Source organism: Pecten maximus, chromosome 15 (assembly GCF_902652985.1).
Source record: "Pecten maximus chromosome 15, xPecMax1.1, whole genome shotgun sequence".
In the NCBI taxonomy this organism is placed as follows: Eukaryota; Metazoa; Mollusca; class Bivalvia; order Pectinida; family Pectinidae; genus Pecten; species Pecten maximus.
The window spans coordinates 760523-781927 of NC_047029.1; the positions used below are offsets into that span (position 1 = coordinate 760523).

At 36.1% G+C, this 21405-nt stretch overlaps 1 protein-coding gene across 1 annotated transcript in view; it reads left to right on the plus strand.

The window, feature by feature from the left end:
• The window catches only part of LOC117343457 (ubiquitin carboxyl-terminal hydrolase 40-like), a 49789-nt gene that overhangs the window by 1361 nt on the left and 27023 nt on the right, over positions 1–21405 (plus strand). The window contains exons 2-14 of the mRNA XM_033905813.1: positions 331–398; positions 980–1093; positions 1617–1742; positions 1850–1888; positions 2736–2882; positions 11103–11189; positions 11557–11613; positions 13247–13366; positions 14531–14671; positions 16209–16277; positions 16692–16849; positions 18810–18970; positions 20369–20450. Of these exons, the coding sequence (XP_033761704.1) occupies positions 331–398; positions 980–1093; positions 1617–1742; positions 1850–1888; positions 2736–2882; positions 11103–11189; positions 11557–11613; positions 13247–13366; positions 14531–14671; positions 16209–16277; positions 16692–16849; positions 18810–18970; positions 20369–20450 (1369 nt within the window). The remainder of the gene's footprint in view (positions 1–330; positions 399–979; positions 1094–1616; positions 1743–1849; positions 1889–2735; positions 2883–11102; positions 11190–11556; positions 11614–13246; positions 13367–14530; positions 14672–16208; positions 16278–16691; positions 16850–18809; positions 18971–20368; positions 20451–21405) is intronic.

The window sequence follows — 21405 nt, forward strand, 5'->3', positions numbered from 1 at the left end:
TGGAGGTTCTATTGGTCACATCTGATTGGCTCTTGTTTACTAGGGTTAGTCTACCTTAGTTGCCAAGACCAACAGGTCCAGGTTTAAATTACCTGATCAAATGTGAAAAACTTCCAAAGTACCTATCATTTCTAATGGAAACTGCCAACTTATTTAATTACCTGGTATATGCCATATCTGGACCTCAGGTTTGAAGTTTGTGCAAATTCCCTTTGATTTTTAACTGCCCGAACAAATGTTTTCACTGATCGCTCTAGTTCTTTCTAAATGTTAAGTATGAAAGGTATGGCATATAGATACGTTATTAATTGTTTTTTTCTTTGTTTTTAGAAGCTTTATTTGATCTTGGCGATGACGATCTTGGGAGACTTGAGGAGAAGGATGTACCAGGGAGTAAGGTTTGTGTTACTGATAATCTGAAAGAATATTAGAAAGAAATTGTTTAGATTTGTAGATAAATGTAACATAGTGACACTGGGCTTGATGGCCATGAGAGTAACATATTGACAAATTTGTAAGAGCAACAATGAACTGTTCAGTTAACTTAATTAGTATCTTTAAATATTGATATCAGTAATATATCACCTATGTAATTTTCTGCACTGCACCACATCTATTTGTTTGTGATCTCATGGAAATGGGGAAATAAAGATTATCTATCTAATAATAATATATTTGGCAATATGTATCTTTATAACCCAAACCAGGGATTTTATATTGTATTTGGGAGTGAAGTCCTGTATAAAGACTGGAGGTGACACCTTGTGTAAGGACACTATAAATACTACCAGTCAGTTAGTGTTTCAATGGAGTATATTTTCCATCTAGAGGTTGGAGATCTGAGATTCAATTTCTGATCTGATTCCACTGAATTTTTGTGACACTGGATGAATGTGAATATCAATAAAAATATACATATGTCTATACTATAATGAAGGATATAGGGACGTTTAAAGATCAACCCTTTGTGTCCACACAGGTAAGAGTGATTCCCATACAGCTACAGAAGCTGTTTGCCAGGCTGTTGCTAAGTGACCAGCAAAGTGTTCCGACTGTTGATCTAACTGAGAGTTTTGGATGGACAAACAACGAGGTATGCTTAGTACTTTATATTTTGATAAACATTTCTTAAAATGTCACCATTTGTCTTGTGACATTTTTTCCAAATATAAACAGAATGTTTGCAACACCTGATCCTTTCAAACCTCCAAAGTTTCCAGAATAAACAGTAACATTGATACTCAGCAGTAAGCCCATGTTTGATAATTAGAAATCATATCCATGATGTGCAGTAAAAATTCTGATAAATGCCTTAATTCTATGGTCCTACAATGTTGGCCCCAGGGTTAATTACATGATAGATACAGTATATAAAATATGTTCATGCTGGATTTAATTACATCACTAGAAACCTAATGTTAATGGTGTCCAACCTTTTATACAAGATTTTACATCTATTGAAAAATTAGTAGTTTTAAGGCGATTATTTTGTCTGTGCCCCACAATCTCCCCCTCCCCCCCTCCTCAACTTCTGGCATTGACTTGATATTGTCTATGTGTCTTGTTAATCATTGTCCCAATATCATCCTAAATCCTAACTGTCCTAAATTTTAAAGGAACTTCAGCAGCATGACGTCCAGGAGTTAAACAGGATCCTGTTTAGTGCTATTGAAGACTCCCTGGTCGGTACTCGTGGTACAGATCTCATCAGCCGACTCTATCACGGCATGGTTGTCAATCAGGTAGTGTAATATTCCATACCAAACTGTCATTAGCCTCCAACAGTAATGAAGAAGTTCACTTACATTTAAGAAATTTTCAATTCTAACAAAAGTGTTTTCTATTTCAGATTATCTGTACCGTGTGTGGGAAGGTTAGCGAGAGAGAGGTAAGTCACAGGAAAAACTTCTAGTTTTAGGGAAATTCAACTTTTGTCCTTTTCCTCTTATGGAATGTTTCGTACCTCTACTGTCATAGGTAACTTCTGCAAAAATATTAATATTTATATAAATCTCAATATGTTGTCAAGACTCACCAGACCATCTGACTGCAATATCCATCCAGTTTCATCAACGACCATCGTCTTAGTATGGTCAGTCAGGAACTTCTCTCATTGTTCCTAACTCTGGGAAAATGTAAATAAAGAAGATACATAGTTTTATCCCTTTGTGTAGGAATCAGATGATTCCATGTTGATTTGAGAAATGATTACAATAATGTAGCACAGCTGTGAAAAAATTATGATTACTTATGATCATTTTTATGAACAGTTGAATTTTGTCTTTATTCTTCCAACCACATGTTGGCATAATTAATAGGGAAAATATTAGTTAATTTTAAAGGAAAAGTGAACATTTAAGTACATTGATAGTCAACAAGTAAACAAGATGAGATGGTATGGAGGATTATTGTATGGTTTGTCTATCAGTAATAATGTTTTAAGCTGTGACAGGTTTTACTTGGTGCTAATTTCCAGAACATCAAACAAAAATACTTCTTACACTGCATCATGTAACACAACTTTATTGTGTTATTAATGACATTAATTACAATTTTTGACACAGGAGTTTTTTTTTTGCGTTAATCATTAGATACAATTTTAGACACAGGAGGATTTTTGTGTTAATATTTAGATACAATTTTTGAAACAGGAGGATTTTCGTGTTAATCTTAAGATACAATTTTTGACACAGGAGGATTTTTGTGTTAATATTTAGATACAATTTTTGACACAGGAGGATTTTTTGGACCTGACTGTGACAGTAGCTGGTAATACTGATCTAGAGAATGGTCTCTACAACGCCTTCTGTGAGATGGAATCTATGGACGGACGAAACCAGTACCGCTGTGAATCCTGTAACAAACTGGTCAATGCAAAAAAGGTTGGTAGTATTACATAACATCTTTCATTTTTTTTTTGAATTTTTTATTTTTCAAGATTTTTTTCATAAATACAAAACATTTGAAACATATATGCACACACATTCTCACTCTTACACCCACAGTAGCTATACTCATGATTCATCATCATCATCATACATAATCAAACATCATCATCATCATCATATCAGCATCATCATCTTTATCATCATCTTACTCCTCATCATCATCGGTTCATCATCACCACCATCATCACCATCATCATCATCATCATACATAATCAAACATCATCATCATCATCATATCAGCATCATCATCTTCATCCATTCATCATCATCATCATCATCAAAAGAATCACACTTAATCATCATCATCATCTATCATGATATCATTATCCATACATAAATTATTATCATTTTTTTCATCACAATAAAACATCATCATCCTTATCATCACACAAAAAACATCATCTTCATCACGATTATTTTAAGCTTGAACCACAAGCCTCACATCTACTTACATCATTTACATATTAATTAACATACATACATAACCTAACCTAAATTTATACAGAGTGAGAAGGAAGCAGACAGACATACCATCACACAGACAAGACAGACAGATAGACACAGACAGACGCACCATTACACAGACATACACACACACACACTTCGACACCGACAGACACACACATAGACGCACCATCACACAAGACAAAACAGACACACGCACAGACAGACGCATAACCGGACACACCATCACACATAGAACGCACACACACAAAGACAGACAAAAATAAACATGACTGAAGCATGGGAGAAAATTTCTTTAAATGGTAAAAATAAAAAGTAATGGAAAGGAGCTAGAACAGGCGATGTCAGTCTTTGGGGACCTAAAGCTATATATGCAAAGAGGAACTATCTTTTTCAGATGACTATAAATCTAGAACAGGTTTCCATTTCTTCCAATTGAGTTCAAATTGCCTTTTAATTTTCTCAATTTTACTGTAATTAATGTATTGTTGAATAGAAAAATGATCTTTGATGACATTAATAAGTGCATTAAGATTTAAAGAGTTGCTGAGACATCTAGTTTTATAAATATAATGCTTGATAAGAATTAAAATTTCGTTATCAACATTACTGCAGTACTGTGATACTATACCAAACAGGAAGGATTCTTTATTGTAAGCAAACGGAATTAAAAGTATATCAAGTAGTGCTTCAAATCTCTGTAATAGTGACTGAACCTCTTGACATTCCCATAAGCAATGCACTATTGTTTCACGCTCCATACAACATAAGTTACATAAAATACTAGGACTTAAGTTTATTTTAAAAAGGAACGTGTTTGTTACCAAAATATGGTGTATAATTCTCACTTGGAACCACTGTAATTTAGAACTTTTGGTAACTATAAAAGGAAGTTTGAATATTTTGGCCCATTTATTTTGATCAATAATGAATTCTTGGTTCCATTTTCTTGTTCCAGTAGGTATGGATATTGACGCAATAAGGCATTTGTAAAAATCTTTTGAACCCTTTTCACTCTTAAAAAATATGTCAAATAGAAAAGGTATAAAAGGCTGTTGAGGTCTTTGAATCAGGTAATCAAATTTTTTCAAAAAGCGCTTGATAGCTGAAACTAGTCCATGGTATTGGAGAAAATTTGTGTTTATAGTTCGAAAATTATGTCTGAACTCTTCAAAAGAAAGAAAAGCTAAATCATCTGAATCTTTAATTAAATCATTTATTGTTAATATGCCCACATCAAACCAGTTTTGATAAAAAACATACTTATTGTTTACCTTGATATCATTATTATACCAGATGGGTGATTTTAAAATTGAGTCTGGTTTTGGAAGCCTAATAGAATCTGAATTATTAAGCCTATTTAATGATTTAAACACATCCCTCCAAAAAAAGTTTTTACAATTGGATCTACACAAATCAATATATTCCTTTCCACAGTTACATAGTTTTCTAAAATTAACATATGTATTTAAAATTAATTTCCACTTACCAGATGAGTGAAATAATCTTCTTACCCAACCTAACTTTAGAGAGTCAATAAAAGAATGAACATCAATCATCTTTAAACCCCCATCAATATAGTCTTGAATAACAACATCTTTTTTTATTTTATGACATTTACTATTCCATAAAAAATCCAGAATCAGAGAATTTAACTGGGCAATCATCTTTTCTGAAGGGTTTGGCAAAGTAATGAACAAATAGTTAAGTTGTGAAATCAACAGAGATTTAATAATATTAATCTTACCTAATGGTGTCAAATTCCTTCTTTTCCATAAGTTAATAACAGATTTAAGTTTTACAATTTTTTTGTCAAAATTCATTTTAGGAATTTTATCCAGATCAACAGAAAATTCTATCCCTAAGAAAGTGAAATTATGTTGTCCCCACAACAGATTTACTTCAGGCAAAAATGTTTCTTCACTATATTTCCTACTTCCTATCCATATCACCTGAGATTTATTAGAATTAATTCTTAGACCAGATATCTTAGCATAAGTAGTTAGTTCAAAAATAGATTCTCTCAGCGACTCTTTAGATCCATCCAATATCAAACCTGTATCATCTGCATACTGTACATTTAGAATAGGAGAATTTTCAATATTAATTCCCTTTATGAGATTATTATTTTTAATTTTTGCAGCTAAAACTTCGGCACAGAGAATAAAAATGTATGGTGCAATTGGATCGCCTTGTCGACATCCACGTTGAATCTTAATATGTTTTGATATGTTTCCACCTTGATTTATAGATGCACTTGCATTATTATGAAGAGTATTTATCCATTTTCTTATATCTTTCCCAAAGTTAAAATAGCCTAGAACCTTATCTATGAACGCCCATGAAACCGAATCAAAAGCTTTTTCGAAATCTACCATCAATAACATTCCTGGTATGTTGTGTTCCTCTGCATACTGCATTACATCATAGACCGTACGAATATTTTCCCCTATATATCTACCTGATAAAAACCCTGTCTGATCCTCATTAATAATTTTACCCAAAACTGCTCTTATACGATGTGAGATTACCCCAGAAGCTATTTTATAAGTTATATTTAACAGTGTGATGGGTCTCCAATTTTTTAAAAAATGTCGAGGTTTATCTCCCTTGGGAATACAAGTAATTATACCATGTCTTTGAGTTACTGAACATTGACTGACTGAAAACCCATAATTTAATGATCGAACAACAAAATGACCTAAATACTTCCAAAATACTTTAAAAAACTCAGATGTGAAACCATCAGACCCTGGACTTTTATTATTTTTCATCTCTTTCAGTGTTTTCCCAGCTTCATCAAATGTTATAATACCCTCTAGACTGTCAGAATCATGATTACTTAACCTTGACATGTTACAATTTTGGAGATGTGCTTCTAAATCTATATTTTCCACTTTCCTATATCTATATAAATTTTCATAAAATGACTGTACCTCTGATAAAATGTCTTCTTGTTTCGTTATAAAATGATCATGTTCTGTCTGTATTTTTGGAATAATTTTGGAAGTATAATTTCTGTTTTCAAGATTAAAAAAGTAAGAAGTAGGTTTTTCTCCCTCCTCTATCCATTTTGCCCTAGATCTAATGATACTACCTCTAACCTTTTTCAAACGAATAGACTCTAATTCTTTTCTTTTCTCATCTAATTGTGTATGATCAGGATTTGTTTCAGCCTCAGTAATTGCTATGAATTTCTTAATATTTTCCTCTCTGAGATTTAACTGCTTTTTCCTGTAAGAAGAATATGAAATAGATTTACCCCTTATTTCCATTAATAAAGTTTCTAAAAAAAGTTGATCATTTATGAGAAATTGAATATCACAATCAGGAATAAGATTTAGAGAATCAGGGTTATAAACAGGTAGACAATATTGTAATTTAATACTGTCAATACATTTTTTTACCAAATCAAGATAGTCTGATTCATATAATAAAGAGTTGTTAAATTTCCAAATACCTTTCCCTTTCTTAAATTTGTTAAAAGTTATAGTTAATAGAGGGGTAGAGTGATCAGACCTATAACCTGGTTCTATTGATGACTTATTTACACTTGACAAGAGAGATTCGGAGACAAGAAAAAAATCTAGTCTGGCCTGCTTTAATGGATTAGCACGCCTCCAAGTATAGCGCCTAGTATCAGGGTGGTGTTCCCTATAAATGTCAATTAGATTAGTATTTTCAATAATTTCCAATACCTTTTCCCTCGCAGTACTATTATTTACAAATCTATAGTTATTATCATAATCTAATGATGGTTTTAAAACTAAGTTAAAATCCCCACATATAATAATGTTCTCATTTCCAAAACTATCCACTATTTCAGTTACTTGATTGTAAAAATCTGGGGTATCCTGATTTGGACCATATACGGAAATAAGAGTTGTCCTAGACCCATCAATATCAATATCAAGCGCAAGAAAATTACCCTGTAAATCGCACTTTTCTCTATATACCTTGGCCTCGAAATTATTGTTTAAAAGGATTGCCACCCCACGTGAATTGGATTTAAAAGAACTAAAATAACATTGATATCCCCATTCATTTCTTATAATATTTTCCTGGTCAAACGAGAAATGGGTGTCTTGGAGACAGTAAATACTGTACCGTTTATCTCTTAAATAGGAGAATACGTCTTTTCTTTTAATTTTATCCCCCAAGCCCTGACAGTTCGCCGATAGCACAGTGATACTCATGTTATATCGAAAATAGAAGCCTCAAAAGTTAATTTTAAATCCCCCATGCAACAGTTGGAAAAAGAAAAGAGAGACAGAAAAAGGAACAGACATAAAAACATATTTTTAGATCATAAACAAAACATGACTACTGTCAAACACTTACATACACACACCCGCTGCACTATTCAGGACACTGGCAATACAAGACCGGAAACTCATGGTGAAATCTAAATGCGCGCACTTGCTTAAACGAAGGGATCATATATCCGGAAACATAAACTGTTATCGTTAACGTACGACTCAATACCATAAAACGAACTTGTATTGTTCAGGATTTTCCTAAGCACACTTCCGTTCTCTTACAGTATAGTAGGTCTATACCACAAACATTCAACAGTTGGAGAGGGACCGTGGAACCTACGAAAACATACAGGTTGTGTCAACCGGAAGTAAATCGGCAATTCTAGAACCCAAACTCAATGAGCGACGGATTTCCGGAAAACGATATTAAATTAATATTTTTTAAAAGCAAGCACAGCCAAACGACAAATTACAACTATATATGAATGCTTCTATTGAGAGGCACTGGTAAGATCTAAATAATAAACATATTTGATACAAATATTTAATAAAAGAAAGCGAGATCATTGAAGCATACATATATCACTATTTTTTTTTCAATATCGGCCTATATCAGTATATCAGTGTGCGCTAGTGTGGAACACTTACCTGTATGTTAGGATCCTTAGTCCAAATATACACTCCAATTGGAATCGACTTTCACAACACAAAAAGAAAACACACACTCAGTAGGAAACATACATGATTATAACTCATAAAAACGACACACACGTTACACAGTATTTTGAATTGATCGGTAAGTCAGTAACGATACTGACCAAATGTCACCACCGATCTTTACTTAATCCAGTCACTTCCTAAAGCGAAAGTTGGTGTCATTCATGAGAAAGTTCTCTTCAAGTGGGGTTTCAAACGACAGTCTGCGCTTCTTTCCATTATTTAGCACCACGAACAACTTCCCGTCGATACTATAAGAGTTCTTGACACAATCAAGGTGATAAGCATCTCTAAGTCTCTGTTGGTTGTAACGGGTTAAGTCCTCAAAGATAACAAATCCCGTTCCCCTTAGGTTCCTACGCGCATGGATAATCTCTTGCTTCTTGCGTCTATGGGTGAACTTAACGATAATGTTCCTTGGTTTAGCACTATCAAAACGTCCCAGTCTGTGGGCGATATCGATGTCTTTACCATCAATCGGTACCTTCAAAGTGTCCCGTACAAATGTCACGATACCCTGAACACACTGCTCCACTGATTCTCTCTCGGTGTCCTTTAGTCCAGATATACGTAATGAATTCTTCCGGCCGTGTTGTTCGAGGTCGTTCTGTTTTCCCGCCATTTCCGATACCCGGCTATTCACATTTACAATTTGATCTTCTAATTTGGAAACTGTAAGTTTTAAGTCCTCATTCTCCTGCTCTAAATCACCAACTCGGTCCTCAAGAGCCTCAATACGCTCGGCGTGCTCTAGTTGAATGTCTATACGCAACTTTTCTAATTTCTTCTCCAATACCTCCTCCGTAACTAGGGACTTTAGAATGGTATAAATCTCGTCCAGTCTATCGTCAGTAGTTTTCGCACCAATACCACTGGTCCTGCTAGTGGTCACACTCTGTACCCGCTGAGGTTTATTGCTAGCTGGCATGATTCTCAAGGATAGTCCGTATGTAGTGGCCAATATACCTATATAGTACGCAGGTATATGCAGGTAAGTGCTGAACAGTAGTCACTCGCGACACTCAATCCATGTCTAGTCCAAAAGACACATTTACACTCAAAATGTCAGAAATGATTAGCCACGTTCTGAATGTTGAGGTAGCAAACTAATCCATATCAAAAAATTAAGATTCAAAATCCCTTATAGATAAGGGAAAATAACGTTTTTGTAGGAGCCCGATGAAAGTGGACTGGCTACGGCCGCGCCTCGTTCTCGATCCCATAACATCTTTCATGATAATTTCAGGAAACTGTGGGTTAAGCACACCACTGTATCAGTTGTTATTCCTGAGAAGAGTTGTACTTTTTAGCTTGAGTATTTGATCTAATAAGAACATGAGCCGCAAAAATGAAAAGGAAAGGAAAATCTGGATATTAAAAAATGTAATTTGAACTCTCAAAGAAGGATTTCAAACTATTCATAGCTTGTTTTGCCGGTGTGCAGTCCTAATTCCTTGATAGCATCATTGATAAAATGTCAGACCAACAGTCCTTGATAGCACCATTGATAAAATGTCAGACCAACAGTCCTTGATAGCATCATTGATAAAATGTCAGACCTACAGACCTTGATAGCACCATTGATAAAATGTCAGACCAACAGTCCTTGATAGCACCATTGATAAAATGTCAGACCTACAGACCTTGATAGCACCATTGATAAAATGTCAGACCAAAAGTCTGTGATAGCATCATTGATAAAATGTCAGACCAACAGTCCTTGATAGCACCATTGATAAAATGTCAGACCAAAAGTCTGTGATAGCATCATTGATAAAATGTCAGACCAACAGTCCTTGATAGCACCATTGATAAAATGTCAGACCTACAGTTCTTGATAGCACCATTGATAAAATGTCAGACCAACAGTCTGTGATAGCATCATTGATAAAATGTCAGACCAACAGTCCTTGATAGCACCATTGATAAAATGTCAGACCAAAAGTCTGTGATAGCATCATTGATAAAATGTCAGACCAACAGTCCTTGATAGCACCATTGATAAAATGTCAGACCTACAGTTCTTGATAGCACCATTGATAAAATGTCAGACCAAAAGTCTGTGATAGCATCATTGATAAAATGTCAGACCAACAGTCCTTGATAGCACCATTGATAAAATGTCAGACCAAAAGTCTGTGATAGCATCATTGATAAAATGTCAGACCAACAGTCCTTGATAGCATCATTGATAAAATGTCAGACCTACAGACCTTGATAGCACCATTGATAAAATGTCAGAACTACAGTCCTTGATAGCACCATTGATAAAATGTCAGACCAAAAGTCTGTGATAGCACCATTGATAAAATGTCAGACCAACAGTCCTTGATAGCACCATTGATAAAATGTCAGACCAACAGTCCTTGATAGCACCATTGATAAAATGTCAGAACTACAGTCCTTGATAGCACCATTGATAAAATGTCAGACCAACAGTCCTTGATAGCACCATTGATAAAATGTCAGACCAACAGTCCTTGATAGCACCATTGATAAAATGTCAGACCAACAGTTCTGTACTTCACCCTAGACTCCTGTTATTCCCTCGTTGGCGTGGGAGATGATGTCATCAGCTGGATTGTCTGTCCATCCGTCTGTCTGTCTGTAGCAGGTTGTTTGTCTGTAATTCCTTACTCTTGTAACCTATTTTTATTAAACTTGGTACAGATTGAATCAGGAAGGTTTTATTCCATGTTTTTTTTTATTACAGGGAGCAAAAATACGAAGTCTTCCAGAAATTTTGACCTTATCCCTACTGAGGTTCAGCTTTGACTTTGTAAAGATGCAGCGATTCAAGGTAGTTGTTGTACATGTGATTCAGTCACTGTGGAGTTTTAAAAGTGGGAAATATAATAAAACTAGAACAGTACATTTAGTCAAACTTGATAAGGTTTAGTTAATGAATAACTTTTTAAGCTATCAGGGAGATTCCTCACTAAGCTTCCACAATTACTATAGATATATTACACAATATACTGTCACCTGGGTGAGACTACCCTCCCTACACACTGAAAATATACTGTCTAACCACACATGAAATGTTTGGAAATTCAGAGCTGTATTATAAAAAGAGTGGACTGATCTGTCTATGTGTGGTGACATGTGTATTACCTCATGGGTAAACAGATATACTAATTCTGTAGTGTTGATGTCTGATTTTTCAGGAATCTGGTAAATTTGTGTTCCCTCAGTCACTAGACATGGCCCCATATCTGGAAGAGGTGAGTACAATGTCCTTAGATAAGTCTGGGGCCAACACATAAACTTTCACTCACGTAGAGTGGGCGTTAACTGTTGGGCAATAAAATCATATTTGTCAGTGTTTTCATGACACTATGATAAACATTACTGTGCCTGATAATAGCACACATGGGCTTATCGCTGGATAAACTGACTCAAATAGGTGTTGATGTCTTTCTTCAATTTCATTTCAAATAAGATTTTGTGATTATTGGTAGTTCTCCGTAGTTAAAGGGACATCACGGTAAACCAATTTTATTTTGTATTTTTTCACATTATTGGGTATATCTTTAAAAAAAATATCCTTATGAACAATAACCATTCACATTTGATGATATATGTATATAAAAAACATCAATTATTGATTATAAAAAGGTTATCACAATTCGTTGATCAATAGTCTGAATATGCAAATTTTGTGACATATACGATAACACGCATGCGCACAACACACTAAAACACCTGAAAACAAAAATGGCTTCCAATGTGAATCGACTGCGGTTGAAAACGATAACAGCTTCCGCAATGAAGAGAATAATTGGAAAATGGGTCAAACACAATCCTAGAATTAAACTGGGGAAGCAGTACAATGCAGTTCAAACATGAAAACAGCAGTACGTAATACGGACGCTGCTCGTATTCTGCTTGATTGCTGGATAGTAGGTCATGACAATCTCGGTAATATTTACACAAACTCGGTAATATTTATACAGTCTGTACCAGTACATCGCTACTGTCACTATACTATATGTACGGTGTTTACACTTATTTACACATAAATATATGTGCCGGAATATATACAGAACGTGTTATTTAACATTTAAACCACTGTATAATATCGTTGTCCAACTAATCCTATTCGCCTTGTAAACTATCGTGTGTTTGTGTTGCCTCGATTTCAAAACAGTTACGTGATGATTTAAAAATAATTTCCGCGCTAAATTTAGAGGGGGATTCCCAACTATATCAAGTGGTCAAGCTGGACATGAGGATCGACTGTGAACATTGGGACAGCACAGAAACATAACTGGAAAGGAACAAAACACGTACATTCATTGAAAATTACAACGTTTTTACCGTGATGTCCCTTTAACTGCTGAATAAATCTATAAAACATATCTGAGTTAAAAGTTCGTCTAAAGTTGAAGGAGTTATGGTAGACCAAAATATAGTTGTTTAGAATGTGTCGTAGAGATTATTAATTCAGTTCCCTCAGCTCTCGATTTCATTTGAATTTTATCAGAAAAAGTCTTCAATTTTTTTTTATTTCACTGAGACTCTGGCAAAGATAAATGAAATTTTGTGATGAGCTTCAAAAATTTAAAATGAAAAAAAGATTTAAGCTATATTAGATGTTTAGATATGTGAAGTTTTTCACTCCATTCACTTTCCTTGGTGACATAATTGAAACAATGGAAACCAATCACAGTTATGCTGGATCTTTTGTCCTGACATAATTTATGAAACTGGTATTAAAAAGGTTTAGTTATAAGAGCAAGTCAAGGAGAAAATCTCAGAATTTTTATATAAACTTACTGGGTAATATTCTGAGAATTTTTATAAAAGCTTACCAGGTAATATCTACATGTGTTTCCGTTTTTTTGACGATTTCAGGCGACGTCCCCCGTGAAGTACAAGTTGTTCTCCGTAGTAATACACCGAGGTGGGGCCTACGGGGGACATTACCATGCTTACCTCCGAGATGTTGATGCTCTTGGCAAGTGGACAAGTCCAGTAAGACACACTTTGTAAATGTTTTTTGTGATTTCTAGATTTTCTACACTAGTACAATTGTACCATTGATCATACATTAAGTATTAATTTAATCAACATTGTAAAATGAGATGGACTTATGAAGTCGGACAACAGCAGCCATTTTGAATTTGATATAATGCTATACATAGGAATATAGATTGGGCAATATCCTCATATTTAAAGTTGTTTCAAACACAGCAAAATAAAATTCATAATATGTTAAAAGTCATCCACAGTAGACATGAACATCTAGGTAACAGAGGAAAAGGTCAGAAAAGGTCAAATGATACAGGGTAGGGGAGCCAACATCATTGTAGATTGTTGGTGGATCGATGGGTCCTTTTGGGGCAAAAGGTCAAATAGGTGTAGAATCAATAAAGTTATAGATAGTGGGGCTAGGATACCTTTTGAGATATCCAGATTTTATATGTGGGAATCAACTCTGGGATAAATATATTAATGATTTTTTTTCCAGGGAGATTTTACATGTTGGAATCAGCTCTGTGATAATTATATTTATGATTTGTTCCTGGAAGATTTACCTTGTTGGAATCAACTCGGACATATATACCCCGGTGTATTAAATATTTTTTCGAGATGTTCGAATCAACTCTGGGATATATCTATGGTATTAATTATTTTTTCCAGGAAGATTTTACATGTAGGAATCAACTCTGAGATAAATGCTAATGAATTTTTCCAGGAAGATTTTACATGTTGGAATCAACTCTGAGATAAATGCTAATGAATTTTTCCAGGAAGATTTTACATGTTGGAATCAACTCTGAGATAAATGCTAATGAATTTTTCCAGGAAGATTTTACATGTTGTAATCAACTCTGAGATAAATGCTAATGAATTTTTCCAGGAAGATTTTACATGTTGGAATCAACTCTGAGATAAATGCTAATGAATTTTTCCAGGAAGATTTTACATGTTGGAATCAACTCTGAGATAAATGCTAATGAATTTTTCCAGGAAGATTTTACATGTTGGAATCAACTCTGAGATAAATGCTAATGAATTTTTCCAGGAAGATTTTACATGTTGGAATCAACTCTGAGATAAATGCTAATGAATTTTTCCAGGAAGATTTTACATGTTGGAATCAACTCTGAGATAAATGCTAATGACTTTTTCCAGGAAGAGGAAGCCATACAGTTACCTAAAGACCCGAGTACTGGTGAGGTGGATTTCATCGAGTGTGATTCCCCTGTAGATCTCATACATACCATACTGACTAGATCACCAGCTAAGATGCTCTCTGTAGACAAAATCTGTGCTGTAAGTTGCTAGCATTAATGTTTATTAAAATACTTTGAAAGTTAAAATTTTACATCACCTTTTGAAGCTGTTTCAAGAAATGCTATAATTTGTAGTCTGACTTTATTAATGGTATCCTGTGTTAGGCCTTATAAGGGCACCTGCCCTATATGTTCACTTTAGCATTTTACTGGAAGCCTGTGAAAATGTCTTCTCACTGATCTGCTAATGCCATTTACTTTACAAATGGTACTTCCTAATTTTACTTTGATAATACTTGTGTGACATCACCATTAGAATATATTACATTACATATGTAGGCACCGTCACCAAATTTCAAAACTGATGTCATGTCGCAAGGTTGTATCAAGTATCTTCCATCAATTTTTGTTGCTCATTATAGGTAGATTAATTGATATCAAAAGCACCTGAAATTAACTTGGACAATCTACATGAACCCTTATCCTGCTAACTTTTCTTTTTCAAAAATCTATTAAAAGGCAGAGTTGTGTAGGCAGTAAACCACTAACTGTGTACACTTACTGAATTTGAAATTTAAGGACATATTTATGTACAGTGTACCCTCGACCTATCGCCACCCGAATCTACCGCCACCCTCGCATACCGCCACCTACACCCCTAGAACGGATTTCCCTTCTATATAATTCCCTCGTTAAGTTCGCCACCCTTGCATACCGCCATCCGCCACGTTCATAACAATACAAACGTCCCGAATCCCTATATATTACCCTCGACGATATCGTCATCGTGGTCCGTTTTTTCTGCGATCGAGGAACTCTTTAGTGTTCTATTTATAGAATTAGGGCATTTCCTTTTTCACAGGTAACTTAGTTATACGCTTGAATGAGTTTCTATCATTCAGGTAGATATATGTATTGATGTTTATATATGTGACATCTACACACAGGTATGGTTCGATTTGTAATAAAGCATGACTGATTTCGGCTCAATAAGTGTTCTTATTTATGGTATGAACGATTTGGCTTCGTCAGTCGAGATGGAAACTCCGAGACGAAAGCGTGTTCTTCGGACTTGATCCAGTGCCGCGTAATTTCCAATAAAAGTCGACAGATTGTAACAGATGGCATGAGACAAAAGCAAATTAATGACTTTTTTTTCAGAAATTACATATGTAAATGTGTATTTGTAAGCTACGAAATGTACGATCAATACCATGGTGTCTTATATGTTAACTCATTGTGTATTTATTAAAACGTTGGTACAACATTATCTTTTACTGTTGTAATTTCCATGATTCGATACTAACGCCACCCTCGTTATACCGCCATAATTGGCACGGACGAAATGTGTCGATATAACGAGGGTAGACTGTACTTATATAATTAATTTCAAATGATTCAATTTAAATACTCTCATGAGAGTATTTAAATTGAATCATTTGTCTTCGAAAAGAAAGTAAACATTTCTGTTCAAGTAACAATGCATATCTAACAAAGGTAAAAATAGCAGTGAAATGCAAATATGGCGTAATAAAACAAAACTCTGTACTTGATGGATATTTTTTTTATTGTTACAGGAAATCACAAAACAAACAGGTGTATCATGGAACAAAAGGTTCAAGCGACACTATGGATCCATACATAAGGTCAGAGGCCTGTTCTATTTTATTTGTAAATAAATCAGAATAAAATGGTAGACATTCAAATCCAATAATATGCATGATTTGCCTAGACATGTACCATAATAGAGATGTAACAATGCAATTTTGATTTTAAATTCAAATAATATAATATGACATTTTTTAACCTTAATTTCTTTTATCACAATGTTGAAGATTTGGTCAGACTTTGTGTTATCACCAATAAAATATCAAAATAATTTATATTTTTTTGTTTTGTATCATGATGAGCTTCTAGACTGATTTTCACCAGATTTATATTTTTGCAAACATAGCCGCAGATCATTTAGGATGTACTGTCAATGAAAATGAAAAACAAAGAAAAATAGAATGGAATCGCCTTATTGATGTTATTGTGATGTCTTGGTGTGATTGTTTCAGTTCCTAGAGAAGCACAGTGAAGAATTCGTTGTAGATACTGCTTCACATCTCGTGTCTCTAAGGGAGATAACTTCTGTCCAGAAGGAGGGATTAGCCGGCGGATGTCAGACAGCCATTACAGATCTGTCTCCAGAGGAATCAGTTCCTGACAATAAAAGGTGGGAGGTCCGAGGAAATATTAGTGGATTTTTAGGTCATCTGACTTAAAGTGGTCAGGACGACCTATAGCCATCGTGCTTTGTCTGTCGTCGTGTGCTGCTGTAAACTTTCCACACTCCAAACTTCTCAAGTTCTATCAGTGGGATTCAGCTCTAACTTATCTGAAATAATCCTGAGTTGGTCCTGACCAAGTGTTTTCATTTTTTGGCTTAGTTCGGACTTCAAGATGGCCTTCATGGCTGCCATCTTGAAAAACACATTTTAAACTTCTCCAGTTCCACTGGTGCCATTGAACTGGGTATTGGTGAGGATGTTAAGGAAGGAGAGCTAAACAAAGTGTTGTTTTTTGGCCTCATAAAAACTTTGACATGGCAGCCATGGCAGTCCTTTTGTAAGAAGATTGTACAATCATGGCTTTCCTGAACAACACTTATTTTAAACAACTTCTCAAATTTTACCAATTGGATTCAGCTACAACTTACCTGAAATGATCCTGAGAAGGTCCTGACCAAGTGTTGTTATTTAAAAAAAAAAGTTTTTAATCCAAGATGTCCACCATGGCATCTCTCTTGTTTTTATTATACCCCCGCAACGAAGTTAGGGGGGGTATACTGGAATCAGGTTGTCTGTCCGTCCGTCCGTCCGTCCGTCCGTCCGTCTGTCTGTAGACGCATTTTGTCCGGACAACTCCTCCTAAACCGCTGGGCCGATTCCAATGAAACTTCACACACATATTAATGATCATGTGTAGATGTGCATGCCACTTTCTTTTTCTCAAAATTATGGTTGCTATGGCAACTGGTCACTATAAACAGGTTTTCTGATAAGAACCATAACTTTAAGTTTGTCCGGACAACTCCTCCTAAACCGAAGGGCCGATTTCAATGAAACTTCACACAAATATAGAGGACCATGTGAAGATGTGCATGTCATTTTCATTTTCTCAAAATTATGGTTGCTATGGCAACTGGTCACTATAAAGAGGTTTTCTGATAAGAACCATAACTTTAAGTTTGTCCGGACAACTCCTCCTAAACCGAAGGGCCAATTTCAATGAAACTTCACACAAATATAGAGAACCATGTGTAGATATGCATGCCACTTTCTTTTTCTCAAAATTATGGTTGCTATGGCAACTGGTCACTATAAACAGGTTTTCTGATAAGAACCATAACTTTAAGTTTGTCCGGACAACTCCTCCTAAACCGAAGGGCCGATTTCAATGAAACTTCACACACATATTAATGATCATGTGTAGATGTGCATGCCACTTTCTTTTTCTCAAAATTATGGTTGCTATGGCAACTGGTCACTATATTACTGGGTTATCTTAGTTGGCCTCTAATTATCAGTTCCAATTTACCATTGACTCGTGCAGATTGCGGGGGTATTAGTCAGCCATCCTGGCGACAGTTCTAGTTGAAATCAGACATGGATCAATCGATAACAAGCAACATATTACATGAATGTAAAAATCCATAATCCTGAATACTGGACTGTTAAAGTGTATAGTTGTAAACAGTGTGAGATTGTTAGGTGGTGTTACAGGGGTAATTTTGTCATTTAAAACACTGGTTAGATATTGGGACAACAAGACTCTTGGCTGCTAAATGGATCAGGCTAATAGATTGTAATGTGGAGAAGGATATCTGTATTTTCTTTTTGAATGTACTAAATTTAAACTTCCATAAATTAGATTGTGTATATCAATTCATATTCTTAGAATATAAATGAATCATCTTGTTTATTTGAGAGAAATAATTATCAATATTACAGTGACAAAAACTTCTCAATTTTTAGCACTACAGTGATTTTAAATTACAAATAATTAGAAAAGTATTTTTGAAGGGGGAATAACTCTGATAAATATCACAAATGTATAGCAGGACATATATATTTGAAGATTTCGTGTTCAGTCTGAATCAGTCGACTCATTTTCTGTGTTTTGTTTGTGAGTAGGACACAATCACCTGTACCGGAAATCGGAAGTTGCTGGTTCAACTTTGACGACGCCCGTGTCCATCCAATGAGGGAGCGCGAGATCCAGAAAACGTTTTCAGGAAAATCCAGCGCTTACATGCTTTTCTATAGGAAAGAATGTTTAGTGAGGCCCCCAGAGGGTAATACAGTGTGTATCAGTATTGTTTAGTGAGGCCACCAGGGAGTAAGGCAGTGTGTATTAGTATTGTTTAGTGAGGCCCCCAGAGGGTAAGACAATGTGTATCAGTATTGTTTAGTGAGGCCCCCAGAGGGTAAGGTAGTGTGTATCAGTATTGTTTAGTGAGGCCCCCAGAGGGTAAGGCAGTGTGTATCGGTATTGTTCAGTGAGGCCCCCAGAGGGTAAGGCAGTGTGTACCAGTATTGTTTAGTGAGGCCCCCAGAGGGTGAGGTAGTGTGTATCGGTATTGTTCAGTGAGGCCCCCAGAGGGTAAGACAGTGTGTATCAGTATTGTTTAGTGAGGCCCCCAGAGGGTGAGGTAGTGTGTATCAGTATTGTTTAGTGAGGCCACCAGAGGGTAAGGCAGTGTGTATCAGTATTGTTTAGTGAGGCCCCCAGAGGGTAAGGTAGTGTGTATCGGTATTGTTCAGTGAGGCCCCCAGAGGGTAAGACAGTGTGTATCAGTATTGTTTAGTGAGGCCCCCAGAGGGTGAGGTAGTGTGTATCAGTATTGTTTAGTGAGGCCCCCAGAGGGTAAGGCAGTGTGTACCAGTATTGTTTAGTGAGGCCCCCAGAGGGTAAGGCAGTGTGTACCAGTATTGTTTAGTGAGGCCCCCAGAGGGTAAGACAGTGTGTATCGGTATTGTTTAGTGAGGCCCCCAGAGGGTAAGGTAGTGTGTATCGGTATTGTTCAGTGAGGCCCCCAGAGGGTAAGGTAGTGTGTATCGGTATTGTTTAGTGAGGCCCCCAGAGGGTAAGGTAGTGTGTATCGGTATTGTTCAGTGAGGCCCCCAGAGGGTAAGGTAGTGTGTATCGGTATTGTTCAGTGAGGCCCCCAGAGGGTAAGGTAGTGTGTATCAGTATTGTTCAGTGAGGCCCCCAGAGGGTAAGACAGTGTGTATCAGTATTGTTTAGTGAGGCCCCCAGAGGGTAAGGCAGTGTGTACCAGTATTGTTTAGTGAGGCCCCCAGAGGGTAAGACAGTGTGTATCAGTATTGTTAAGTGAGGCCCCCAGAGGGTAAGACAGTGTGTACCAGTATTGTTTAGTGAGGCCCCCCAGAGGGTAAGGCAGTGTGTACCAGTATTGTTTAGTGAGGCCCCCAGAGGGTAAGGCAGTGTGTACCAGTATTGACAAAGGTAGATTTTAAAATCTTTCTTTTTCAAAGAGACTGGTAAACTTTTCTTGTTGGTTAAAGTAACAGCTTAGAATCATTTATGATTTTTTTTTTCAAATTGTTGTAAAAAGTGCAGAATTGTATAGTCTAAAAAGCATCCAGAATGATTATTGTACCATCTTACAAAAATAATTTTGTGAACTTTTATGCTGAATTTATATAACTGTTAGTGGCTTTAATTCTAGCAATCGGAGACCCAACATACCGGCTACCACAAAATCTACTGTCAGAAGTTATCCAGGAAAATGAGGATTTACACTTCCAGAGGTAAGGTAGCTGGAAATTGTGTTTTGATTTAAGTAACCCTGGTCCGGCTGTGTAATGTAATGTACAGTTAGAAGTGCTTTGATACATAATGTTTCTGAGATTACAGTGAGAAATAGTGCAAGAACATTAACATACAATATCATGAATTAAAGAGGAAAGTCTTTCGAATTGCAGTGGGAATTGTTATTAATTGCAGTGGGAATTGTTATTAATTGCAGTGGGAATTGTTATTAATTGCAGTCGGGATTGTTATTAATTGCAGTGGGAATTGTTATGAATATTACAGTGGGGATAGTTATGAATTACAGTGGGAATTGAAATGGTAATTACATAATTGCTGTGAAAACTGCATTAAAACATTGAACTAGATGCTGGTATGTATAGGTTTTAGGTGGCTTGTGACCTATGATACCTCTGTCTGATTCCTTCTCTGAAGGTAGGATGTAAGAAAAAAAACAAAGCTTGAGGGGATGCTTCTGACTGCCCCATAAACCAAGCCTAAGGGGAGGCTTCTGACCACCTCATAAACCAAGCCTAAGGGAAGGCTTCTGACCACCCCATAAACCAAGCCTAAGGGGAGGCTTCTGACCACCCAATAAACCAAGCCTTAGGGAAGGCTTCTAACCACCCAATAAACCAAGCCTAAGGGAAGGCTTCTGACCACCCCATAAACCAAGCCTAAGGGGAGGCTTCTGACCACCCAATAAACCAAGCCTTAGGGAAGGCTTCTGACCACCCAATAAACCAAGCCTTAGGGAAGGCTTCTGACCACCCAATAAACCAAGCCTTAGGGAAGGCTTCTGACCACCCAATAAAGCAAGCCTTAGGGAAGGCTTCTGACCACCCAATAAGCCAAGCCTTAGGGCAGCTGGTATTGTAAGCATCAATTTTGTATGTCCCAGCCATGAAATGGGGGTGCATATAGTATTACCCATGTCTGTCCCATCCCGATGTA